The 26,182-nt window shown below is 36.1% G+C and overlaps 1 protein-coding gene across 3 annotated transcripts in view; it reads left to right on the forward strand.

Moving 5' to 3' along the window:
* ZNF385D (zinc finger protein 385D) overlaps positions 1-26,182 on the forward strand; it is a 981,405-nt gene that overhangs the window by 862,175 nt on the left and 93,048 nt on the right. For all 3 annotated transcript variants that reach the window (XM_054552513.2, XM_002814010.6, XM_054552514.2), the window contains one exon: positions 23,756-23,918. In XM_054552513.2, the coding sequence (XP_054408488.1) occupies positions 23,756-23,918 (163 nt within the window). The remainder of the gene's footprint in view (positions 1-23,755; positions 23,919-26,182) is intronic.

The following is a 26,182-nucleotide window of genomic DNA, read 5'->3' on the forward strand; positions in this document are numbered from 1 at the left end:
TTGGCTGTAAGTTAAGAGTTTGCATTTGATCAGCTGCCAGTGAAGATCATAAAATTCAGCTTGGCAACAGAATTTAGGAAAAGAGGTCTCCTCAGCCCAGCTGTGCTTATCCGAGTTAGCAGCATGCGTAAAAGCATTACTCCAGCTCTCTTCTTTTCCGGTCAGCTTGGGAGTGATTTGCCACTGATGAAAGTTCAGTTTAGTTCCAATTTTTTTGTGTTTGAAGAACTGAACCACCTTTTGTTGAGTATTTGGGGTGTGTGTGTGGTGGCGATTATATTAAGTCAGCTACAGTAGACATCTTAGAGTGTTGATGGAACAATCTGTTCAAATCTATGGGTTTTCACTTGGTAAATCATAGCGATGAATGTTTCAGTTTTGCAACTAGTCTACAATGCAAGTTCAGATGAGAAAGGAGTTCTTTTCCAGGTTACTATTTGATCCAGCTTTGTGAAATGGAAAGATAAAGGACTTGGATTAGGCTAATTCTAGTCTTAACACTTATTAGATGTGTGATTTTGAGCAAGTTTATTTTTTTTAACTTCTGTGAGTCTCAAATTCTTGTATAATGAAGACGATTATACTGCCATATAAGCTGGCTCTAAAGATTAAAGAAGGTTATTGTAAGCAAAGCAGCAGATTCACAGTAAGTATTCAGTGTTAATTTTCTTTCCTCTTCATATTTGATATTGGCATCAAAATAGAAAAATTGTTCATACATATCATCTTTCTAAATCACAAATTAGGTGACTATGGCAAAGATTGCTAGATGTCTGATACTTCTCTTTTGTCTTCAGTAATATAATTGAATGTTAATTGGGCTCTGCCAATATAGTCTCTCCTTTTGGTTAATTTAACTCTTCCTTACAGTAGGGATTTGAACATGGATGTCCATTAAATAGTCTTTTTAAAATATAGATAGATGGTATAAATTAATTCTAGGAGCAATTTATGATTTTACTTTGTAACTGACAGGTTGATTTCGGGTTTTCCGTCTCTTCCTTTCTAATCCTAAGCCACAAGATCTTGTGTAATAAATGCAGGCTTGACCTAACGTTTTTCATAAATGGTATCTATTGAATTGCTGTTCAGGTATCTAACAGTTGGCATTTTGAGTCATATAGATGGATAATAAATGCACAGCTATAGTTACATATTAAATTTATATGCCATCGACATTCACCAAAGGTTTTCGTTCTATGGGATTAATGGAACATTGCTAGAGTTCAAATACTGAGTGCACCAAAAGTTTCTCAAAGAGAATTGGCCTTTATTTTCGAATAAGAAAGTTAGTATGGGCAAAAATAAAAATAAAAATAAAAGGCATTTTCCAAATGTTAAGCAATCACTTAGTACTTGTGGTTTTCTAAGTGGGGAAAAGTTTCCTGTGTCAGCAGTTCATTCGACGGGCCAATGATTAAGTGACTTCCTCTGCTCATGTTAAATGGTGAAGTGCTTATTTCCCAGTCCATTGGGAAGATTTAGAGCTGCAGCCTACAAGGCGAGGGCCACCTGCTCTTTCACTCACTCATTGTTTGGTAGTACATCAGTAATTTCAGCGACCTGTAATGGCTTGTGGCCTTGTTTGTCACTGTAGCTTTATGCATAACTTGTCAATTTATGGCAGTGATTATATATCCATCTTCATAGAATACACACCCAGAGTTTGAATTACAAGATCTTTAACCCTCAGATTTCTGGACCTGTATGAAGCAGTTGCATGAACTCTCTAAAATCAGAGGCAAGTGATATTTTGGAGTGCCAGATGATGAGTTTTAGAAGCTGTTTGTCTTTGTAAGATGCTTTGATTTACTACCTTAAGTGTGTTTCTTAAATACAACAGTACCTAGAATAGCATTTGGCCATGATAGGCATTTAGTAAGTGCTGAATGAACTCTATATATGCTAAAATGAATTGGTGAGAGATAAACAAAAACATGAAACAGAATATAACCCTAAAAGTTACTAGATCTGTTTTTGTTTTCTGGAAATATTATTCAGCAAATTATATTATGGACAAGTGAAATATGTACACTTTTGTAAAAATGCTGCCTGCATTTATTTCAGTTATGGGGTACAGATGGTTTTCTTTTTAATTATTTTTCATAAAGCTTTGAAATTTACATTGGAGACAACCAGAAGGAAACTAAAATGTTCCATTCTCAAAGAATATCTTGAAATCTAATTATCAGAAATCCATATTCAGCTAATTGTGATATTGAATAAACCAAATGTTTGCAATTTATATAATTCATCACTCTGTATTCTCCTGGCCACATTCATCTTTTCAGGTACCTTCCCTCCCCCCCACTGATATATTACAATGCTATTTTATTGCATAAATAATAAGAATTTATTACGTAACAATGAAGAAGTCCAAAGGTAAGATGGTTTCAGGGTCAATTCACCAGCTCATGATCTCACCAAGGACCAAAATGCTTCCCATCTTTTTGCTCTTCCTCCCCTAATTCTAAACTTTCCCTCATGGGTGAAAGATGATTGCAGCAGCCCTTGACATCACAGGCAGACCTAACCACATCCAAAGAAAGGAGGTGCATTATCTCCCATGACTGGTTCTCGCTCTCTCTCTCTTTCTGTCTCCCAACTTTATTTTTAGAGCAGTTTGAGGCTCACAGTAGTATTAAGCAGAAAGTACAGAGATTTCCCATTTACCTTCTGCCCCCGGATCTGTGTAGCTTTACCCATTACCAATATTCCCCTCTAGAATGGTACATTTGTTTCAATTGATTTACCTACACTGACACATCGTTATTACCAAAGTCTGCAATTAACTTTAGGGTTCATGATTGGTGTCATATATTCTATGGGTTTGAGCAGATTTAGAATAATATTTGTTACCAGATTATACAGAATAGCTTCATTGCCTTAGACATTCTCTGTGTTCCACCTTTTTATCTTTTCTTCCACTCTAACCCTTGGCAACCTGTAATCTTTTTACTGTCTTCATAGTTTTGTCTTTTCCAGAATGTCATGAAGTTGGACTCACACAGTATGTAGCTTTCTCAGATTGGCTTCTTCGACTTAGTAATATGCATCTATGACTTTTAATGGCTTGATGGCTCATTACTTTTTAGCATTGAATAATGTTACATTATCTGGATGTAACAGTTTGTTTCTCTATTCAAATGCTGAAGGACAACTTGGTTGTTTCTAATTTTTGGCAATTGTGAATAAAGCTGCTATAAATTTATATATGCAGGGTTTTTTTCTCTTGGACATAAGTTTGTACCTCTTTGAGTAAATATCAGAGAGCATGATTGCTGCCTTATATGGTAAGAGTATGTTTAGTTTTATAAGAAATTCACAAACTGTCTTCCAATGTGGCTGTTGCATTTTACATTTCTACCAACAATGAATGAGAGTTCCTGTTTCTCCACATCCTTGCCAGCATTTCATGTTGCCAGTGTTCTGAATTTTGACCATTCTGATAGGTGCAGAATAATATCTCATTGTTTTAATTTGCCTTTTTTTAAAAAAGCATTAAGTGACAGTGTAGAAATTCCCTCAAAGTATCATAATCTGTACCAAGATTGCTCTATGTATCATAATATTAACAGCTTCCTGGGCAATAATATCTATAGCTATCACATATTATGAACTTAATGTTTTAAAATTCACTGTTTTCTTTAACCCTTGTGGTTGGCAAGTGTGGGTCTCAGGTCAATTTTTTTTTTCTTTTGGTTTCTTTTTTTAGCCACTACAGCCCTAGGATTTAACACAATGTTTAAACATGGTATGGATTCTAACATTTGATGTAAGAATGAGTGCATAAATAAACATGGATTGTTTTTTCTGCTATTCTCTTGGTCTCCTAACACTCCAGGACATTGTTCCCTTTGCGCTTCTCTCAGCGGTGGTGCTCTCTTCCTTCTTCTTTTCCTTTAGATGGACATAGAGCAGTGATGGGCACTGTTAGATTTTGCATCCTCTAGTCTCTGGAGTGAGGACTTCGAACCTCAGTTTCCTTAGAATGACACATCTATGAAAAAAAAACTTGTTTGATCATGCTGAGCGTCTCTTTTAACACAATTCTTGTAAGTTATCATGAAAACACCCTTAGTATGTTTCTTTCCACATTCCTAAGATTACTAGTATTTTCTCCTCCCATTAGCTTAATCCAAAGCTGACTGGAGGCAAGTAGTTAAGTTCTCCCAAAGAGCATGAATCTGGGAGTTTGGTAAAGAAAAGTTATTCCTTCTACAAAAATGTTCTAATGTGATATAGTAAGTAAATCAAAGACCCAGGATGGAGACTCCAGTACTTCTCCCTAAAATGTAGTCTTTGCTCAAGGCACCAAAATTCTGCTTCTATAATTTGATCCTCACAAAGCAAAGAAGAGCTTGTTGTGTTACTCCATTTTGCATTGCTGTAAAGAAATACCTGAGGCTGGATAATTTATAAAGAAAAGACATTTATTTTAGCTTACAGTTCTGAAGACTGTACATAAAGCATAGTGCCAGCATTTGTTTCTGGCGAGGGGCTCAGGAAGTTTCCTATCATGGTGGAAGGTGAAGGGGGAGTGGGCATGTCACATGGCAAGAGAGGAAGTGAGAGAGAGGAGGAGGTGCCAGCCTCCTTTAAACAACCAGCTGTTGCATGAACTAATAGAGTAATAACTCACTGTCACCAAGGGGATGGCACTAAGTCAATCATGAGGAATCACCCCCCCATGACCCAAACACCTCCCACTAAGTGCCACCTCTAACACTGGGGATCGATCACATTTCAACATGAGATTTGTTGGGAACACACATTAAAACCATATCACTTTTTCTGCAATAATTTTTCAAATGAAGAAACTGAGATATGGAGATAAGTAACTTGGTCAAGGTCACATAATCCATAGAAAGGAAAGCCAAAATTTTAACTCAGGACCAGTAAATACAAACTTAGTTTCATTCCGTTTTACCTAGAATAAGACTTAATGACTAATGCTCAGCTCTTAGACCTGTGGTTGGTGATATTCTAGGTTGTGTTAAGATTTTAATGAAGAGCTATGCTATCTTTACCTTTACATACTTACTGCAAGGCAATGTTTCTCATCTTGAATGTTTGCCAAAGGGACTTAAGATCCATAGATAAAATTTATGTAAGATGGAAAAAAAAAATAATCACAAGATCATCTTTGGGTCTCCTGAAAATAAAGGCAGAAGTGAATTTTTAAAAAAATCTTTCTAAATTATGATGAGAAAGGACAGCCAGGAAAAATGAAGAAGGATGAAAAAGCTGTACACTTGAAGGGTTCCTGAAATAAAAGTAGTTTTTATTTTTGACATACATTATATTAAGATCTTAAGAGAGTTTTCATCAATCATTTGCAAGTCTCCTTAGGAAGTCACAGGGTCTTTTTATTTATTCAGTCAAAGTCAAAGAGGAATATCAGAAACCAAAATTCGATTGCACTGTGGTACAAAGACATTACCTGGCTTTCCTGCAATGGTAAGAAAACCCCACAGTCATATTCTATCTCTGGTTTCGGGTAGAACATTTGAGAAACTAGTTATGCCAACCATACAAAGTAAATATTGCCTTAGTAAGAACTGACAAAAAAAATATGGAAAAAGTGATTTGGGTTTATCCACACACACACACAAAAAAAAAAAATGGAAAAAGTGATTTTGGTTAGTCCAGATCTGAGGTTCAGCACATCTTCTAGGTATTACTTTACTCTAGTCTTTCTAAAGAAATACTCATAAGAGGCCTCCAAAAATATATATTATATTCTTCTTTTTCTTAAGGCCATAGAACTTGTAGATTTTCAGAGCACTTTGATGCTTCATTTAGACAAAGATTAGCTGAAATGAAATTTTACAGACTTCATTGTTTCCGTATGCTCATGAACTCTCTCTTCTTTACTTTGGCTGAGAACTCTGTTTCTCCAGGATTAGAGCATAATAGTAAGTAGATGTATTTGTTAGTTTCATGTAACTCTGGCTGCTGTATAAATCAATCAAAAGATGCTTGGTGGCTCTAACAAATTAGATACTTAAGTTTTGCTCATGTAATATCCAAAATAAGAGTTTTTGATCCATTGAATCAAATGTTATGATCCATTAGATCCATTTGATCCACCACAACTCTTTCATGTGGCAATTCAGGAATCCAGGACCTTCCATCATATTGTTTTAATATATTTAATGGGTAGCTTCCAAGATTGCTGCATTTGTCTGCATCAAGCAGGCAGAAAGGAAAGAGCCAGGAAAACTACACTTAGGAATTTTTAGTGCCTCAGGGCTGGACATGTTGCAGATCCTGTTCACTGGCACTTATTTCTATCGCTCAGTCAAGTAGCCGGTGAACTCTGAGAGAAGTGTAGTCTGGCTGTGTGTCACGGAAGAAGAAATGCATTTCTTTTATATGCCCCTGAGATTGTGCCCCACGAACTAGCTAGCATATTTTACGTTTTTTTTTTCTATTTAGTTTCTGGTGTAAAAGAAGAAAGTGGGAATTATACTCTATCAGAAAAGTACTTCTATTTTATTTTCTCTCCCCCTTCTGGATCTATTTTTCATTCTGAAGAATATCTGCATTTAAGACAGAAATATTTGAGAAATTCTTCATGGTGCAATGAACTTTGGAGACAGGGAGACCTGGTTTCAAATCTCGCCTCTGTCGTTTACTACTTGTGGACCTTGGGAAGTTATTTAAACATTGTTTAATAACACATTGTGCTCCTTAGTTTCCTCATCTTTGAAATGGGCAAAATAAAATCCAACTTGGAGGAAAAGTATGAAGTTTACATAAAGTCGTTTAAATAATACATAAAATATATTCTTTGGAATTTTTGGAAGCCATTATTAGGATATCTTTATGATCTTAGTGCTCACGTAAAAATCCATGAAAAGGATTTGTATTAGTTATGTTAACACAAAGCTGCGATGACAAATATGCCCTAAACTAGAGAGGCTTAGAAGAAATAGTTTTTTTTTTTTACATAGTTTTTCTGCAGTGAGCATTCTGGTTTTCAGGCCATTCTGCTCCGTGAGGTTTTGGTGATTTAGCAAGTCATGGCCATTACAGACACTAGGGATACTGAAGACCAGAGGAAAGTCAATCTTAAAATACTAATCTGTGGAGGAAAGCCTAAAGTTAATGATATTTCTATGGATAATTAAGATTTGACTCCTCTGTAGTCTTTAACAATTTATTTTAAAGATAACCAATAAATCATTCTATGCAGTAATTTGATGATAACCTTTTCTATAACCTTTCTATTAATATTTTAGGAATAGAAAAAAATTCATACTGGAGGTGAAATGAATTATGTTGGGTATATAAATAAAGTTCGGGGCCTAGTTGAGAACTGCACCTTCATGTTTATAGCTTGTTTCTAACTGTACGAAGGTATAGCACTTCTCCCTAAGAATGGTAACCATCATGAGGATGTAAACCAAGAAATCTTGGTCAAATGAACAAACGCTGAAGACAGTGGTTAATGTAACAGTATGCACAGTGTGATTCATTTTTTTTGTATAATAATATGTAATTATCATTCAACAAATAGATACTGAGCACCTACTATGTACCTACCTATAGAAAAAAATATCCCTGAAAGTCTGAAAGAATTAACATTGGATAACTAGTTTATAAGTTACTTTATATTGCACCTTTTCCTTATTTGTACTTTTAAGATTTTCTACATCATGGATTTTTTTTTGGAAAGAGTGAAAGTATTTAAGATAACTTATTAATGCTATTAAAGACATTACCTCATCTTTGTGCTTTTCTAAACGATAGAATCAAATGCAGATCTGTTTCCAGATACTCACTTATAATATGGAAATACCTATTAGTAGTACTAAATAAGATAATAGTGCCCAGTTAAGAATGATCGTGTCAGATGGGTGAAGTTTGCTTCTGGAAGCCATTCCAATTAGCTAATTCATGACCAAGCATTCAGATCCTTTATTTCCTTTCCAAAATCTATTCTTTTCAAAATCGATTATTCCAGTGAATGAATTAGCATTAAATTGTCCTGTCTTGTATGACAATTACCAATAATATACATGTTGCAAAATCTAATGGACACTTCTACACCCTCCTATCTGTTATAGCAGCAGCAGTCAATAGTGATAGGCATTCCCTTCCTTTCAGAAGCTCTTATCACTCTTGCTTCCATTACACTAGATTTTTTGAGTTTTTATCCTATCTCCATGGCTGCATGTTCTACATCTCCTCTTCTTGCACCACTTTCGCAATAATGTATTTATAGATATATTGCTATGTTACAGGCAGAAACATTGCCGCATGCATAAATATTGAAATGAACAAATATATAAACAAAACTAGTCTTCAATGAAGAAGAGTGACACTTGAACTAATAGCTCAAGTTTTAGGAAATGGAAGAGCAATGAGCAGAGGCACCTGTGTAGCCCTTCTGCTTGGAAGTTTGTTGGCAGGACCAGCCCTGCAAAGGTGAAAACACAACTACGGATAAACAACTTCAAGGAACAGGCACTCTACAATTCCTTATCAAAAACTAAATTTTGGAATAATTTTACAAACTTCATGCTTGATTTCTCTTAGTTTCCATGCAGCTTGAATCATTGAATCATTCTCGAAGTTCTTTTGTTGTTTTAACACATTAAATTAGCTAATTACAGCTGAATATGTAGTGGAAAATAGCATCTGTTTACAGTGTAATAATATAAAAATTACTTACCAGTAACAGAATAAGGAGCAATTTGCAAAAGCTAATCATATTTGTGCACTTGTCTACAAAAAATAAATTGTTACTATATGCCCAAGGGGAAAAAAAAAATCACTTGCTGGTTTAGGAAATGAAAGCAATGATATTAACAACATCACTTAGACAATCGCTGTATTTCAGATTGTAATGTCTCAATTTGTCATAAAATATAGATGTTTACTAATTTTTTTAACTAGCTTTGACCATGGTAAATTCAAACAATTTGGAGATTAAGATATCATAGAAAATCAGATGGTCTAAAAATTTTTTTAATGTCTGCAAAGTCAAAATTTTAATAATTCTTTTTTTTTTTTTTTTTTGAGATGGAGTTTTGCTCTTGTTGCCCAGGCTGGAGTGCAGTGGCATGATCTCCGCTCTCCGCAACCTCCGCCTCCCAGGTTCAAGCAATTCTCCTGCCTCAGCCTCCCGAGTAGCTGGGATTACAGGCATGCACCACCATGCCCAGCTAATTTTGTATTTTTAGTCGAGACGGGGTTTCTCCATGTTGAGGCTGACCTCCATGTCGAACTCCTGACCTCAGGTGATCCACCTGCCTCGGCCTCCCAAAGTGCTGGGATTACAGGCATGAGACACTGTGCCCGGCCCAAAATTTTAATAATTCTTACTTAGAGAAAACTTTTTTCTTCTTCAGTGCTAACAGCAAATGCCATTGGAAAAAAAAACTACATGCCAAATGCAGTCTCTGTTTGGCATTTCTTCCTCAAATCATTGAATATACCTTTAAGAGGTCAATTTAAAAACTGAAAATTAATATCTGAAAATATTGAAAAAACAGTAGAATTTTAGAAATCTCACTGAGTTGTAGCTTTTTGTTTGTTTCTCCACATTTAGAAGCCGGGGGTGCTTACATTTTGTAATTATTGAGACTTTTAAATGATATATTTATAAAATATTAAAAAATACATGATTTACTGAATGGACCCTTTTTTCTCTGGTTGTGATAGACAGCAACGAATGGCACATTCAAAAGTAAGATCACATAGTGGTGTGGTTTTCTCCCCTATATTTATCAGAGAGAAAAAGAATTCTATGTGAAGTTAATCTTTAAATTCCCTTTCTCTAGATGCCAGGGTGAAACCTATTCAACTAACAGTCTTAGTTCAGACCTGTTAATAACATTCATTAAGACACAGCTCTCTTTTATATGTAGTCAGCCCTTGATTAATACCCCCATCCTGCCTTCCTGCTTTTGACCTCCCCTTTATAAGATTTCCGTAAATGTTAATTCCATCCACTACAATTTTAACTCAGGGAGAACAACCTTACTGCCAGGTTTGGAGGACAACTCACTGTAGCCTTCTATAGTTGGACTTTATGAATCTCCATTTTGCTGTTCTAGTAATAGGACTTTTATCCTTATGAATTTGGCATCTAGAGACCAAATTCTGAGAGATGATTTTCTATATACAGAGAGAAATATGTTAACTTTCTAGTTAACTTAGTGTGAGGATGAAAAGAGAATGATTCATTCTTTGTTTGGAACTTTAAGATCTTAAGCACTTTCAGAAAAGACTTAAAGACTTTTTAAAGCTAAGTGATGATGTCCAATGAAGAATTTGGAAATATGTTGTCCCATAAATGGTCAGTTGGAGTCTTAGTTCACGCATTCAAATGTTGCAGCTGATGAAGGATTGTGTTTCAGCGGTTAAACAGGAAAATTCTTTTTATTTGTCTTTCAAATGACATTTACCAGTGGCTTCAGTTACCATCTGTTGCTGATTAATTTTCCAATTTAGCTACAGCCTAGAATTCATCTCTAATCTACAGACCACATAGCTGAAGAGCCCACATTTTACTTAGGTGTTTTTAAGGATCATTAAACTCAACATATCCTAACTTAACTCATGCTCTTCCCCCAAACCTTGGGACTTCTTTGAATATCAACCATTCTAGGAAATGAAATCTCCAATCGTGCATTTGCAAGAGGCAGAAACCTGCAAGGCATCTTTGAGACCACCCCTCAAAATTCATCATCAATTCTGAAAATTTTTAATTTACATATTAGCCAATTGATTACTCATTTCTCTGTTCTCACTGTCATAATCAAATTCTTAGATGTGGCCATCTCTTACTTGTGCCACTAGAATGATCCTTTTACCTTTCACTCCTTCCCCAGTCTTGCCCTCCTCTTCTCATCTAGACTCCCTGCCCATGCCAGAGTGATGTCATACAAATGCAAACATGTTTTATATCTTTTAAAAAAAAAATTTGCACAGCCTTCCATATTAACAGAATAGAGAACATAATCTTTAAATGAACCTACAAACTTTGTGCAAGAGCTGACTTCTTTCCCCATCACCTGCTTTGTATTCCCAAGCATACTTCCTAATGTCTGAAAGCTTCAGATTTGTGGATATAAACAAAACATTGCATAGTCTTTTTTATTTTGTTTAGCATATCAACATTAATTTATTGGAATATGTACTGAAAAATTGAAGAAGACCCTCAGATAGAGTGATGCTCATAATATTATTTAATCCATTTATGGGCCTGTGATAGACTGAGTGAAATTATATGAGTTAATTGTCACAGAAATCAATAATAATTCCTATGCACTATTTAGTCTTATGTCCTCTGAAGGATAAGCCACTGTGAAATCACATAATAAGGTTATTTATCATTGTACACTCCCTTTTGGGTTAAGAAGTGGGGCTACAAGTTTGGTTTCTGGAGTTAGACTTCAGTACAAGTTCTCTTCTGTTCATACTCTGTGGTTAAGCTGCTCTAGCTCTTAGATTCTCAATCCACCCATCTATAAAATTCCCATGATAGTTGCAATTCACTCATAGGCTTTTAAAAGGAATAAGTGAGAATATTCATATCATGTATTCATTCACTTATTCCACATGAAATATTCACATCAAGCCTTCAGCTCACTACCTGACACATTGGAGTGTTCCATAAATGCCTCACACAAACAACCACTGTGTGAAAGAATAACAGCATCTCCTTAATACATTTATGACACACTAAACTCTTCCTCCAAGAATCACCCCAGGAAAAATTCCTCTGGCCAAAATCCTACCAAGGACAACTAAATACTATTGGTGGATAGTGTGCTGTTAGCACCTAACTAAACACTAAACTCTTTGGATTAGAACTTTCTTGCTGACACAACTCACCTACACCTGCCTACATAGCCAGGCAGAAAACATAAATTTTTTTTTCTTAATGCAATAGGAAAACTTCTAGCACAAAAAGAAATCAGTTATGTGTACATGTTCAGATAATTCAGGCTTCTAGAGTCATTGCCACTGCCCCTTCCCAGCTTACCCTCCCTCCCTCCAAGAGTTAATCTAGTCCCCAAACCACTTCGTTCTGCAATTTTGGTTATATAAAAGTTGCTGGGCATGGTGGCTCACATCTGTAATCCTAGCACTTTGGGAGGCCGAGGCAGGCAGATCACAAGGTCAGGAGTTTGAGACCAGCCTGGCCAATACAGTGAAACCCCATCTCTACTAAAAATACAATAATTAGCCGGGTGTGATGGCAGGTGCCTGTAGTCCCAGCTATTCAGGAGGCTGAGGCAGGAGAAATGCTTGAACCCAGGAGGTGGACGTTGCAGTGATGAGCCAAGATCGTGCCATTGCACTCCAGCCTGGGTGACAGAGTGAGACTCCCACTCAAAAAAAAAAAATAAGTTAAAACAAAAGCAATGCTTTCTGTGGGTCCACCAAATATTTTTCTAAGTCTGAGAGGAAAGCATTATTTAAGAAGCTGGATGATTTCCCCAGATTTTGCATATAAAATGTCCCACTTCAAATATCTTTTTGGTCACAGGGTGCCCTGAGATGGGGTCAGTTTGCTCAACTTTTCCTATTAAAAACATTTTTTTCTTTTTTCTCCAAAACCATAATTTTCATAAAAGCACAGTTTATTCACAATTTTCATCCATATCTAGAATTTCAGCCAGGGCACCAAATTGATTTATACAGAAGAACATTCATTTTCCTTTATTTTGGCCAAAATTGGTATTTATTCTCATTATAGGGTCCTATTCTATCCCAAGAAGCCATAGATACTTCGACAGAATTTATCTTACTGAATTTGGTGAAGCTCTTGCCAATTATTCTAAGGACTGGTGTCTTTTTCTCCTAATTTTCTATGTATTCTTTATGTAGCTGGAAGATTAACCCCTTTGCAAAAGGAGTTACACATTTTTTTTCTAGTATTTTTACAAATTTATATTACTTTGCCTATGGTATTTTTTTATAGAGACATTTTTGGGGCTTTTTGTTTTATTAAGAGAAAGTATCTCACTCTGTTGACTAGGCTGGAGTACACTGGCTCACTGCAGCCTCAAATTCCTGGACCTAAGTGATCTTCCTACCTCAGCCTCCCGAGTAGCTGGGACTGCAGGCATATGCCACCACACCTGGCTTTAAAAAAAATTTTTAGCAGAGTTGTTGGGGGTTTTTCTTTGTTGCCCAAGCTGGTCTCAAAATCCTGGCTTCAAGTGATCTTACCACTGTGGCCTCCCAAAGTGCTGGGATTACAAGTGTAAGCCACTGTGCCAGGCTAGAAGATTTATACATGTAATTTAATTTTTTAGTCTGACTTGTTCACCACTCTATCTCTAATTCATCAGTACCTACAAGAGCATCTGGTGTGCAGTAACTGTTCAATAAGTTCTTTGTGAATGAATGAACAGCTAAAGGAATTGAATATGGGTAGACTCCACCAAAAGAGTTCAGGTTTTAGAGGTTACTTGTGGTCTTGTTCTCCAGCCTTTCTCAATGTAACCAAAGTGCCTCAGAGAACTGTGATGATGTTTATTTTAACACTGGCAAAACATGTGGCTCAACTGTAAGCCATTACTTTGTGGACCCTGTGGATCTCATTAATAATTGAACATTTTAGAAATGATCTTTGGGACAAGTTCATAAAAGGAACAATCAGAACTATTCTCAGATTTATGAGTTAGAGATTGCAAATTCGACAAAACTATGGAGGGAAGACCTTCTTTGACTTATGGAGGAGTAGGAAATTTAGTCTTTTCGCCTAAGGTGTTCTTCAGCAAACACAGAGTATGTGTTATGTGACTATGTAAGGAGGAAATGTGTTAATGATGCCGTACTCAATTTCTATCTATTGGTTTTAGAGCATAAATATTTCATTTTAGAAGTTTAAAAATGGTGTTAACAAAGGACTAGCATTTCCCAAGTACTGAAAATTTTTATGTGCATATTTAAAAGAATTTTGTCTTTTAGATAACCCTTAAAATGCAGAGTCCACTGGAATTATTCATTGTATTTCTCAGATTTAAAAAGAACCTGTTAGTTATTCATTTAAATGTTTAAAAAGCAAAACAATCTCCATATTATTCCTTTGCTACATCCCTTGAAAAGAGAGTTCCCATAAATAGCACAATTTGTGTTTCATGGTAAGCTTCGTCCCAGAGAAAAAATAATAGTTTGTGCTTGTTCCAGATGGTTTTCCAGCATTAAGTGCCATAAAAATCCCCTGAAGTGTGTTCAACAGATAAGGCGAAGTGCCAAAGAATGACAGAGAATTAAGTTAAACCCTGTTCACATACAAAATCCATTGAGACTCCATATGCATATTTCCATTTTAAAATCAAAATATGAAATTAATTCAACATAAATTTAATAGGCAACTATTTAGAGACGTATGATAGATCCTAGGACAGGATGATGAGTAATATCAGGTCTTCCTCTCTCTGTTATGAGATCCACTCTCTGTCAGGAGAAACAGGCATTTAACCCTTCTTATGGCAGTGACATAAGTGCTACGATGCAGACATACCTAAGACTACATGGAGAAGGTGGCATCCCAACATCTACCAGGCAAGTACAGGTGCTCCAGGCAGAGGGAACTCTTTATACAAGGGCTTAAAAATGATTATTCTTGTAACATTTTCCTCATGAAAACAAAGTGAGGAGAGCTATTGCTCATTTATCTACACTACACATGTGCTAGAGAGCAGACATTGGGAGTAGCAGAGAGGGGAGCATTTGCTGGAGGAGGAAATTAAGGATTAGAGGAGACGCACATTTTATTTATGCCAGGATATAAAACAAGTTTTTCTCTGCTGTTGATACAAACATCTATGACAAATTGACCTTTGAACATAACTGGAGTCAACATTTCTAATTCTTCCCCACCCTGTTCAAATGGTGTGTGTCACACATGGAGCCAGGTATTACGCTATGGGCATTCTGAAGGGATTTTGTACACTTGTTGAGCAGCTAGACAAAGTGGTTTCTCTGATTTTTCTCAGTTTTGTACAAACTTGAAATTTTTGTGTTTCTGTCACTAGAGTTAAAAGTCATTTAGATCTCTGATTTACAAAAAGCTCCAAAAAAGATTGAGCAAATTTTGCAGTGCCTGTCTTCCTTTTAGCTAGATTAGACTTGTGTGCTGGCTTCCAAAGCCCACTGCTATCCTTTGTTCCTCAATCAGGACTCCTCCCTTAGAGTTCAAGGAGATAGCTGTTTGAATTCAAGATATACAAAAGCAAGGGTTTCTTTCATAATAGGAACCAGGCAGTAACTCTCAAATTAGCTTCTCTCACTCAGGTAAGCACTCTCTACTTTATCATTCATGTTAGATACTTGAAAACATTAAATACTTAATGTTTAGGAATCGTAAAGTTTATAGATGAGTTGAGAAGCTTTGAAAAGTGACCCCATCTAGACTATTTTTTTCACAGTCATGTAAGTACTTAGTGACAAAGAACTTTCTTTGCTTATAAAAATTAGTTACCAAAGGTATCTGAGAATTTGTGATATGCTTCTCTTCCTTATCTTCATGTGTATTTAGAATGTTTTTTTTTTTTTCCCCACTGAGTAGTGGTGGTGTATGAAAATCACAGTAATCTTGTGGTATTATCTTTTTCCCCCTTCCCCCCCTCGTTTTTTTTTTTTTTCTATTCCTGTAGCTGTTACTGTTCATTTCTGTATTGAAGAGTACAGAAGACAGGAATACACTTAAAGTAAAGCATCAATCACTTGAGCTCAAAAGAATACCCTTAATTGAATCATGTTTTTCACTTCGGGAAAAAATGCGAGTGAATATTCATTTTTATTCATAATGTAATCTTCTATTTACATGATAACTACACAATAACAAGTTGAAATGAATTATTAAATATTCTATATGGGGCATGTAATTAAGAAATAAAAATATCTATATCCTGTCTTTTTTTGCATTGCATAATTTGTATTCACAGCAGTAAGGAAAATTTATAACAATGAACTATTCTATCTTTAAATTTCTTCTTCAAATGTTTTGTTAAATAGAGTAGTAGAGAAGACAATCTCTTGGCTTACCAACATGATTTCTGTTTGCCTGTTGGCTAGGAAATTTTCTCAGTAAAAAAGCCATAAGTATATAAGGAAAAAAACTAGACCTGGCTAACACTAACTCAGTTTAATGCAAATAAAACAGTGGATTAGATACTTCTTTGTTATAGTGAAGTTTTAAGAGTTTGATACAGGGGTTGATTTTCGCTTATTATTACTGTCATTATTTTTATTGACAAGGGGGTTCCTCTAGCCGCTGCAAACTGGATCATAACAATGCATTCAATATAGAGATAAAAGTAATGAGATCAGGAATTGTCCCTCGACAATAATTACCTTGGAGAGAAAAGATAAAATCTGGAAAGAGAAAATCACAAGGACTTGGAAAGCACTCATATGTAATGTTAGAATTATAAGGATGTTTCCAAGGTTAATTTGCTATTTGAGTTCATCCTTCTTGGATAGAAGTTCCCCAAATACACATGTGTCTGAGTTATTTTTGACATGTTTTTAAGGAAAAAAATTTGATAATTTTTAGGGGGAGTAATATACATTGTTCACATAAAAATGTTCAATCTTCAAATGATTATACATTCATCTTAAAAAGCCTGGACTTCAGCAAGAAGTGCCAAAAGAAATGGCCACTTGGGGAGTAAAATGCATTTATACTTAAGATGAATAGTTTTTAAACTTTAGAGTTAACCAAATCACCTGCAGGGCTTGTAAAGTACCCATTACTGAGCCTCCCTCTCAGTTTCTGATTCAATATGTCCAGGATGGAGATTGAGAATTTCTATTTCTAACAGTGTCCCAAGCCCGTGCTATGATGTTAAGATTGCTGGTCTAGGGAACAGAATTTGAGAACAAATGCTTTATATAAATGTTAAATGAAGTTGAGAGTTGATAATCAAAAAGTTAAGATGAGTAAGAATTTGGAAATCTTCTGCTGAACTGGTATAGACAAAACTGATATTCCAATTATTCAAAAAGCCACTGAGTAATTAGAATGCATACTGATCTTCACCCATATGGCTGCACCTGTGCATGTGACTTAACTAGTCAGATTGAGTGGGTGTATGCAACTACTTTCTCAGGTTCCAATCAGCCTAGTTGTACTAACTCTGATTGGAGGTGGGGAGGTTTCACAGTGACTCAAGGGCCAATTAAATCCTTTCAAATTCAAGGTTTATTGCAAGGCTTTCACACACCAACAATTATGCAAATATATTTCACACACACAGATAGTAATAAGAAAAAAAGGGAATAAACTACTGATGAGTAGCTCAGGAAACCAACACATTGCTGGCCATGGGTTTGGGGTGTTGCAGCACTTAGGCAGAAAGGAGGCCTCAGCATTCTCACCAGCAGGGAGTCTGCAGGCATCTTAGCCCTGGTCAGTTTCTTTTCTGTTTCTACGACCCTTCACGGGTGTGTTCATGGCCGTTATCTCAGCAGTCTTTTGGCTTCACTTACTTGCCAAGTGTCAGGGTGTCTGGACACAGCAGGTGCTACTTTATCCCCTCAGTCTACCATATATGTCTTTATAACTTTGAGGGGTCAGCAATTTAACTGTGGGCTGAGTCACTTGTTATAAGTGACTCCATTTTGAGACATTTAGGATCATAAAACAGTAATATATATTATCAACATTAAAAAAAGATAAAATTTTAAACTTTTTTTCCTGTAATCATTTAAGATTTTAGGATATTATATTTTATCTGATAATTTTTATCTCTGAAATAATCTAAGCTAAAATTTAACAAATTAGATTTTTTTTAAAAAACAAAAAAAAGGAAAAAAAATTTCAGTTGGCTGAAATGTTCTCTTCTTTCCCCAAGGAGGATGGTGACATCTCTAATAACCATTCGTTTTTTCTTTTCTGGTGTCACATTTTAATATTGCAGGGGAAGAAAAAAATCATTCCTCTATCCTTCATAATTCCTAGCTGGGACAGACCCTTACAACAAAAGACAGATTAACAGGAGAAAAAACAAACAAAAGTTTACTAAGATGTATACCTCAGGTATGCATGTGTGATGACCCAGAGAAATTAGTAAACCCCAAGAGTAGACTCAAAGAGATGACTTTGACTTCAGGCTTGAATACCATCCTTTGCCGAAACAAGGAAAAAAGTATATAGAGAAAGGCCCAGTTATGGGGAGGTGGCCAGGAGGAGTACTATAAACAAGAATAACGTGTGTTATGCAGATTTAAATTCATGCCTTCTCCATTGATCAGAGTCTCTAGTGATTTAGAGTCATCCTTATCTTCCTGGTACTGGGAGGGAGACATATAGATGTAAATTTCTCTTTAAAAAAAAGGGTAACTTCTCTGTTCTGAGAAATTCTCCTTTGTCTGCTATTTCTGAAAATAATCAGCTCAAAATGGTCTTTATACCATATTTGCAGTGGAATATTCTGGTCTCCTATTGTAATTATCTTTTTGGGTTCTTCCTGCCCACTGCTCACAGAAAACCAGTTCAGTGACACCATGGTATTGCAGTAAAGAAAGAGTTTAATTAACATAAGGCTGGACATGTGGGAGAACTCAAGTTATCACTCAAATCAGTCTCTCCAAAGACTCTGAGGTTGGTGTTTTTCAAGGACAATTTGGTGGGCAGGGGACTAGAGAATGGTTGCTACTGATTAGTTGGGGATGCAATCATAGGGGTGTGGAAAATGTAATGAGTCCTCCTCTGGGTAGGGGACCACAGGACCTGTGGAATCATGAGTCATGAGTTTTGGTGGGGTTCCTCAGTTGTCAGAATGAAAAAGTCTGAAAAACATCTCAAAAGACCAACTTTAGGTTCTACAATAGTGATGTTATCTACAGGAGCAATTGGGGAAGTCACAAATCTTGTGACCTCTGGCCACATGACTCCTGTGCAGTAAAGGATTATAGTAACTAGGCCTACATTTTAGCAGGATTCGGGTCCCTTCCATAATCCTAATCTTGTGGCCTTTTATAGGTCTTACAAAGGTGGTTTCAGCCCTGAACAAGGTGGGGATCAATTTTAGGAAGGGACTATTATCCTTGCTTCAATGTTAAACTATATATTAAATTTCTCCCATGGTTAGCTTGGCCCACGCCCAGGAATGAGCTAAGATGGGCCACCTATGAGGTTATAAGCAAGATGGAGTCAGTTGTGCGAAATTTCTCTTGCTTTCATAATCTTTGCAAAGGCAGTTTCATTCCACTCATATTTTGGGGTGGCATGTCCTGAATTCCATCAATGTGATAAAGTTTATTTTATTTTAATTCAAATTTAATATACGATAAAATTACATAACATCACAAACTAAAAAGGCTACCTTGTTCTTTTTGAAATTATTTGTGTTCATGAAAATTAATTGGTTATGGTTACTGGATATATATGCTTATAATAAATGTCTGAGTTTTTAAAAAGCATAAGACATGTTTTGTAAAAGAGAAGTAAAAAGTATACAAGGTATTGGTGCTAATGGAATAAAAGAAATACTAAAAATTAACTTCTCAGTGAATTTTATAGGGCAATAACAATTTATAGAGAAGTTTCTTACTTAGCCAAGTAAGATAAATGTGCATGTGCATGTTTCAAAATGACAAAACCCCTCTCTCAAATGTTAGCTAATTAAGACCTATTTTTATCTACTGAAACTTCAGTTGCATTTCAACTAAAAACCATTCTGAAATATTGAAGATAAAATTTGAAGATTGAAAAGTGGCCGGCTACTGATGTCTAAAATGTGGTCATTATTACATCTAAAATGGCGTTCTGTTCTACAGGAACGCGTGTGTGCATATCTTTAATGTCAGCACTTGCCTCTGGGATGACACTTATTAGATTTAATGGTGTCATGTGCTATTTCAAGATTGGCATAGTGGTTTTTATAACACAATGTGCTAATATTCCACTTATTATTTAAAGTGTTAAAAGAAAAACTATAGACAAATTAAATTTAGCGGAGTTTAATTGAGCAAAGAACAATACAAGAATTTGACAGCTTCTAGAACCAGGAAAGGTTTAATAAGACTCCAGGGCTCTCATGTGCCTGAATAACATTTATAGACACAAAAAGGAAAGTGACATACAGCAAGCAGAAATGAGGTACAGAGATAGCCTGATTAGTTAAAGCTCCCTGTTTGTCCTATTTGAATTTGGTTTGAACAGCTGGCTGCCTGTGGTTGACTTAAGTTCAGTTGCTGTGACTGGTTTAGACTCCACTACTCGTTATACAGAAAGTAACAGTCTGTTTACACATCAAGTTAGGTTACAGTTTACTATGCATGCAGAAACTTTTAGGCCAAATTTAAGATAGGTAGGAGGTAGCTTTAGGCTAAACTTAATTCAATTTAATAAAAATAGTTGTTAAAGCTCAAATCTTATTGTTTTGCTCACGTCCATATGCACTATGATCACTCGATTCTGCTTTAGTTTTAAAATACAAAATTCTGAAATATGGTACAATGAATTAGTACAGTTACTTATTTAACTGAGAAGTCATATCTGTGAAAAATAATTATTTGCATGTGTATTGAGAATTCCCAGGTGTCTGGGAATGACGTGCCTCAGAAAATTGCTGATAACTAATAGGACACAATCTCATAGGGAATTTGTTGTGCTAGTATATGGTATAACTGTCCTACACTTCTCTGCTCAAAAGAAAAGCAGAGGAGGCCCAAAGAGACATCCCAGGCCAACCGGTGCTTTAAAAAAATCTCTCCGTAAAATTGTTTCTTAGGCTGCAGCTTTTTTTTACAGTCACAGAGAGAGAAAATACGGATGAATAACCTATCTACTTCAATCTATGTGTCTATCTGCATCTATCAAGTTGCCTAAAGGGGTAAGGAGACTGGCTGGGTTTTCTGCCTTCACATAGGGAGTACACTGTTACACAGCATACCTGAATCAAGGTAGATCTAGAGTTACGGCGTCACTATAGATAAATCAGAAAAAATTATGCTAGGATAATTTAGGAACCATCCAATAAATTCTATAAACATTACATAAAAGTCAATGATAAAGAAAATTTAAAATATCTAGAAGGGTTATCTGTCTATGTTAGCCTTCCAACTTGTATGCCCACTTCCACTCTAACACACATACCCTGCACAATTACAATCATATTGATATTGATGTCGTCTGCAACCATCACCCCACTATACTCAATTTCTCCTAAATTCTACATGTCTTGGTTTATCTATAACGCCTTGGACCTTCATATAGTTTATTTACTTATTTTTAATTTGGGGAAGGCTTATTTGCCTTTAAATCAGATAATTTATAATTAAAATAATTATTATCAAGGTGTTTTGCTACTGTCATTCAATAAACGAGTGAATATGCATTTCATTTTGTCTTATTTTGCATTTTGCATTTTAAGATATTAAGTGTCTCTGTTGGGAGCCTATCAACTTCTGGTCATTTTGTCACCCTGTTCTTCCCACAACTCCCTGAGCTGTTTCACTTGTTAGAGGGAATTGGTTTAGTTGTGCCTGTGCAGAGAGGTTTTTGTTTGTTTGGTATTTGGGTTTGTTTTGGTTTGTTTTTGTTTTTGTTTTTGTTTTTTGTTGTAAGACTTTCTTAACTTGTGGGCTTCTTTTGTAGTAAGTTTCTTAATTTCAAAAATAGTGATAATCACCTGGTCCTATGATATGTTAAAACAAAGTGTTGTTTAATTTTAAATGCCACTGAGAATGTTAGATTTGTTAGGAACCTATGAAATGTCTATTTTGGAGGTATAAGCGGCGATAGCACAATTAATCTCATCCCCCATCTTTTAATATCTATTATCTATTAAACATTCACTTGTATCACCAAGGAAAGGGTTACCTGCAACGAGAAGAGAAACTCCGCTTTAAGGGAAATGATATAGCCAGATGCCTAAAGAAGATGACCAACTATCCTGTGATTTTAATTGAATATAGTATATCGTTCTCAAAAGTTATGGCCAAAGGACCTGATATACTAAAAATGAGAATTAGGCAGGGAAAAAAAGGACAAAATTTTGTCCTCAAAGTGGCATTCTCCATGTAGAATCAACTTAATCCAATCTATCGCTGGTTCCTCAATTAACTATAGCATGTCTTAACTTCATATTTTGGCTCACACTATGTCTTTTGATGTTATGTGTTGTTGGAAAACTTGTAACTGATGCATGAGTGTGCTCTCTGTTCAAACTGTTTCTAATATATAATTTCCTTGTCCAGTGTTCTTTCAATAAGGGTACCTAGTCCTTCGAGGATATCTTGCTAGAATGATGCAAATGAAGATGTGGACTATTTAATTATTTGTTAAAACATATTATATTGCAATACCCTAGTTATCACAGTTTCTGTAATGAAGAGGACAATGTGATTATTATTTTTTGGCAAAGTGAAATACTTAGTTTAAATAAGCAATGGGAAGTAATGGATAATCTAATAGGAGTAATCCTCTACTGAGATATCCTTTTTTGGGGGACATTTGGAAAGGTTATGACCTGGAAAACCTAAGTTAAGAATCTTCCTGGTCACCCTTACCCTACCCACCAACTACAAAGTCTTTTCTCCCCCAAGAAATAAACATTAATAAACATACATTTATTTAAATATGATTTTCTATCTCTATGTATTTCTTTTTTTTTTTTTGAGATGATGTCTGGCTCTGTAGCCAGGCTGGAGTGCAGTGGCGTGATCTTGGCTCACTGCAACCTCTGCCTCCTGGGTTCAAGTGATTCTCCTGCCTCAGCCTCCCAAGTAGCTGGGACTACAGGTGTGTGCCACCACACCCAGCTAGTTTTTGTATTTTTAGTAGAGATGGGGTTTCACCATGTTGGCCAGGATAGTCTTGATCTCTTGACCTTGTGATCCACCCACCTCAGCCTCCCAAAGTGCTTGGATTACAGGCATGAGCCACCACGCCCAGTAATTAATGTATTTCACTATATCGCTCCCTGACAAAAAAAAAAAAAAAAAAATGCTCTTAAGAAAATAAAACATGAGAAAATGCATATCACTCTAATATATATATATATATATATATATATATATATATATATATCTCAGAAGGCACAAGCAAAACAATTGGATTGACCCCATTAGGTAGTCCGAACACACTGGAGCCTCCTGACAATGGACTGGGGCATGAAAGATCCATGTGCTGAAAAAATGACACTAAGTTGAACTTCTCAGACTACCGTTGGTAAGAAGTGAGGAGAAAGAATCTGAAATTGCCCGGCTTCTGTGTGCTCCATTTGAACTTAAGCAGTGCATTTGCTTTTGAACTCTAAAGCTTCAATTTCAGTCTCCAGGGTGCTTACTTCCCCTGTTTTGTGTGAACCTTTCCTTGTAGACACCTGTTGAGGACTGTATTAATAAGACACAGTGTAGAAAGAGAAAATGTATTTTCTAAGCCAAGAAGGTGAAAGCTACTCTTTTCTAGGTCTTGTTAATCTTTGGGAGCCCAGCATCTTCTGTGGCAGAACAAAGATGATACAGGTGTAAATTCTTATTTTTTTTTCCACACTCCCACAAAGAAAATGTTGTTGATGTGTCAGTGTTCAGCTACATTTCTTTTAAGATAAGCAATAGAATATTTCTTCCTTCTATCCTGAGGTTTTACAACTGGATTCCCATTGCTTTCTAGCATCATTCTAAATAGAACTCCACTGTCTGGCCACGGCCAGAATTAGCTCGAATGGTACCTGTTATTGAAAGGGAGTCTGTATTTGCAGTAATACAGAGAATGCCAGTTTAGAAATGAGCCTGATTGCATGGTTCATTTTGTTCTCCTTTGTAGAGCCAGGCTGCGGCCCACTACAAAGGCACGAAACATGCCAAGAAGCTCAAAGCACTGGAAGCCATGAAAAATAAGCAGAAATCTGTAACTGCCAAGGACAGCGCAAAGACTACCTTCACCTCCATCACTACCAATACCATCAATACCAGCTCTGACAAAACAGGTTAAGCAATGATCTTTGTTGTTGTTGTCCTCGTCGTCGTCGTTGGGGTTTCCCTCCCTTGTCTAGCCCCATGTCTGTTTACTTATGTGCCTGCCATATTGATTCATGCTTGACCCATCTTTCTGTATAATGGTAATTGTTTCCTCTCATTTTTCCAAACCCCTACAAGATTAAGATAATCACTAATTATATTCTAGATTTTGCATTTTGCAAGAGTCCTGTGGCTGTTTCAGAGGAATAGTCATAAAAGGCATTTGAAGCCATGTACCCCATAACTCTTTTTGAGAAATGAACCTTTTCAGTGTGCAGCATTTGCATCTTGTATGTAGCACCTTAGCTTATAACTGCATGGCAGATTTAATTTAATTGTGAGTACACAGCAAAGTATGCTAAATGAATTGAGAAGGCCCCAATAAGGGCATTATTACAGAAAGGCTTTATTGTCATAAATTCCAAATACTGCATTGTTTTTAGTAGTGGCTGTGTGATACTGGGCTTGTTATGGCTGGGTAACCTTCCCTCTGCAAACACAGGTAAGTGTTATTGATACCAATTACTCTTTTTAACAGAGTCTTCACAGTGAAATAATGGCCTCTGAATGGCCCCTTGGGATAGCTCCTGCCAACGACCAGCTTATTCATAATAGGGGAAGCTAGTGAGGTTTCCCCAAGCTGACATTTTAAATATAAGACCACTGGTTTTCAAAATCTACAGAGAAAATATTCCTCTGTGATTCATGGATATACCTCTAATAAATCACTTTCTAGAACACAGAGACTGTTAACACCTCAATTGTTTTCCAGTCCATATGAATGGCAATGGTGAGGAAACGTTCATATCATCACCAATGGTAGTGTCTTAACTAAAAGAGGATCTTCTGTATATGACTGATGAAAACAGAAAATAAACAGTGAACGAATAGAATAGATTACAACAACCTTATTACACAATGTAATATCCTTATTACACAATGGACACATATCAGCTCTTTCAAGGACTGGGGATGCTGCAAGTGAATCTGTAAGGGATAATGATGTTCTTAGTTCCTGTGGCATTTTGTATTTTCTTCAGGTATTATTGTAGATGCATCATGCTGCCCTCCCTAAGAGCCCTGTGTCCTCCCTCAGCCTGAATACATATCTCATCTTTGTATGCTGGCACCCGGTCTGGCATGGGATAAATGCTGAGTAAAATGTCTGTTGAATGACTGAGCCTTATTTCACTCCTTTGGTTTGGTTCTCTGATATAGCCAAGTTTGTGCCACCACATACTAAAAAGAAAAAAAAAAGACAGGCTTGTCATATTCACTTCTTTGTTATCCAGAGCAAGAGCTGGATTGTGCCATTTTATTAATTTAGATTTAAACCTTTTAGGGAAAGCTTTGGTCTTTTCTCTAATAATCGAAGACTACCTGCTTTATTTTGAGGGCTGAAAGAGAATGAGTGGTAATGAAGCAGGTAAGTGTAATTTCTGCTCCCGGATATTGGGTCACAGGTGGAGATCACCAAAGCAGCATCTGGCATAGAGAAGTGCAGAAAAATCCTGAAACCTTTCGACGCAAAGAAGGCAGTAGGTAGGGAGAACAAAGAGACGAGTTTGATGTAAAGGGTTAAAGTGACGTTTTTCCTTGCTCCAAATTTCTTCTACTTTTAGACTTTTTAAATCAACAATTCATCTTTGGGTTATCTTGACTTTTTTAAAATATGAAAATATGTGTTTCATTAAGGATGCACATCATTTAAAAATATATATATCTATGGTAGGTAGAGCTGCTAACTTGGGTTAAGAAAAGCCCCCCGGAGCTTGCAGTGAGCCAAGATTGCGCCACTGCACTCCAGCCTGGGCGACAGAGCGAGACTCTATCTCAAAGAAAAAAGAAAAAAAGCCCCCAAGTGTGTTGTCTCTGTTAAGTAAATGAGTTGTGACCACATAGTTTCGTCTTTTAACTTAGAGACTGGAATGTGTCAACCTAGAATAATCCAAAGGGTCAGAATCTAGTTTAAAGAGAGTTTATCCAAGTGTAAAGTTGGAGAATGGCTGCCCAGAAAACACAGATTCCAAAGAATGGTAGTCAGTATTCCAAAGTGTAGAAGTTTAGTATCATTTTTATAGACAAAGTTTAGGGAAGTTTAACAGAATTTCAACACCTCTTTCTATATAAGGCTTAATGCTTAGTTACAGTAATCTGACATTGGTTGGGGTGGTCTTATTCTTTTGGGAAAGGTATATTTAACATTTTATACTGAGGATTTAATACTTATGGG

Source organism: Pongo abelii, chromosome 2, assembly GCF_028885655.2.
Source record: "Pongo abelii isolate AG06213 chromosome 2, NHGRI_mPonAbe1-v2.0_pri, whole genome shotgun sequence".
Taxonomy (NCBI): domain Eukaryota; kingdom Metazoa; phylum Chordata; class Mammalia; order Primates; family Hominidae; genus Pongo; species Pongo abelii.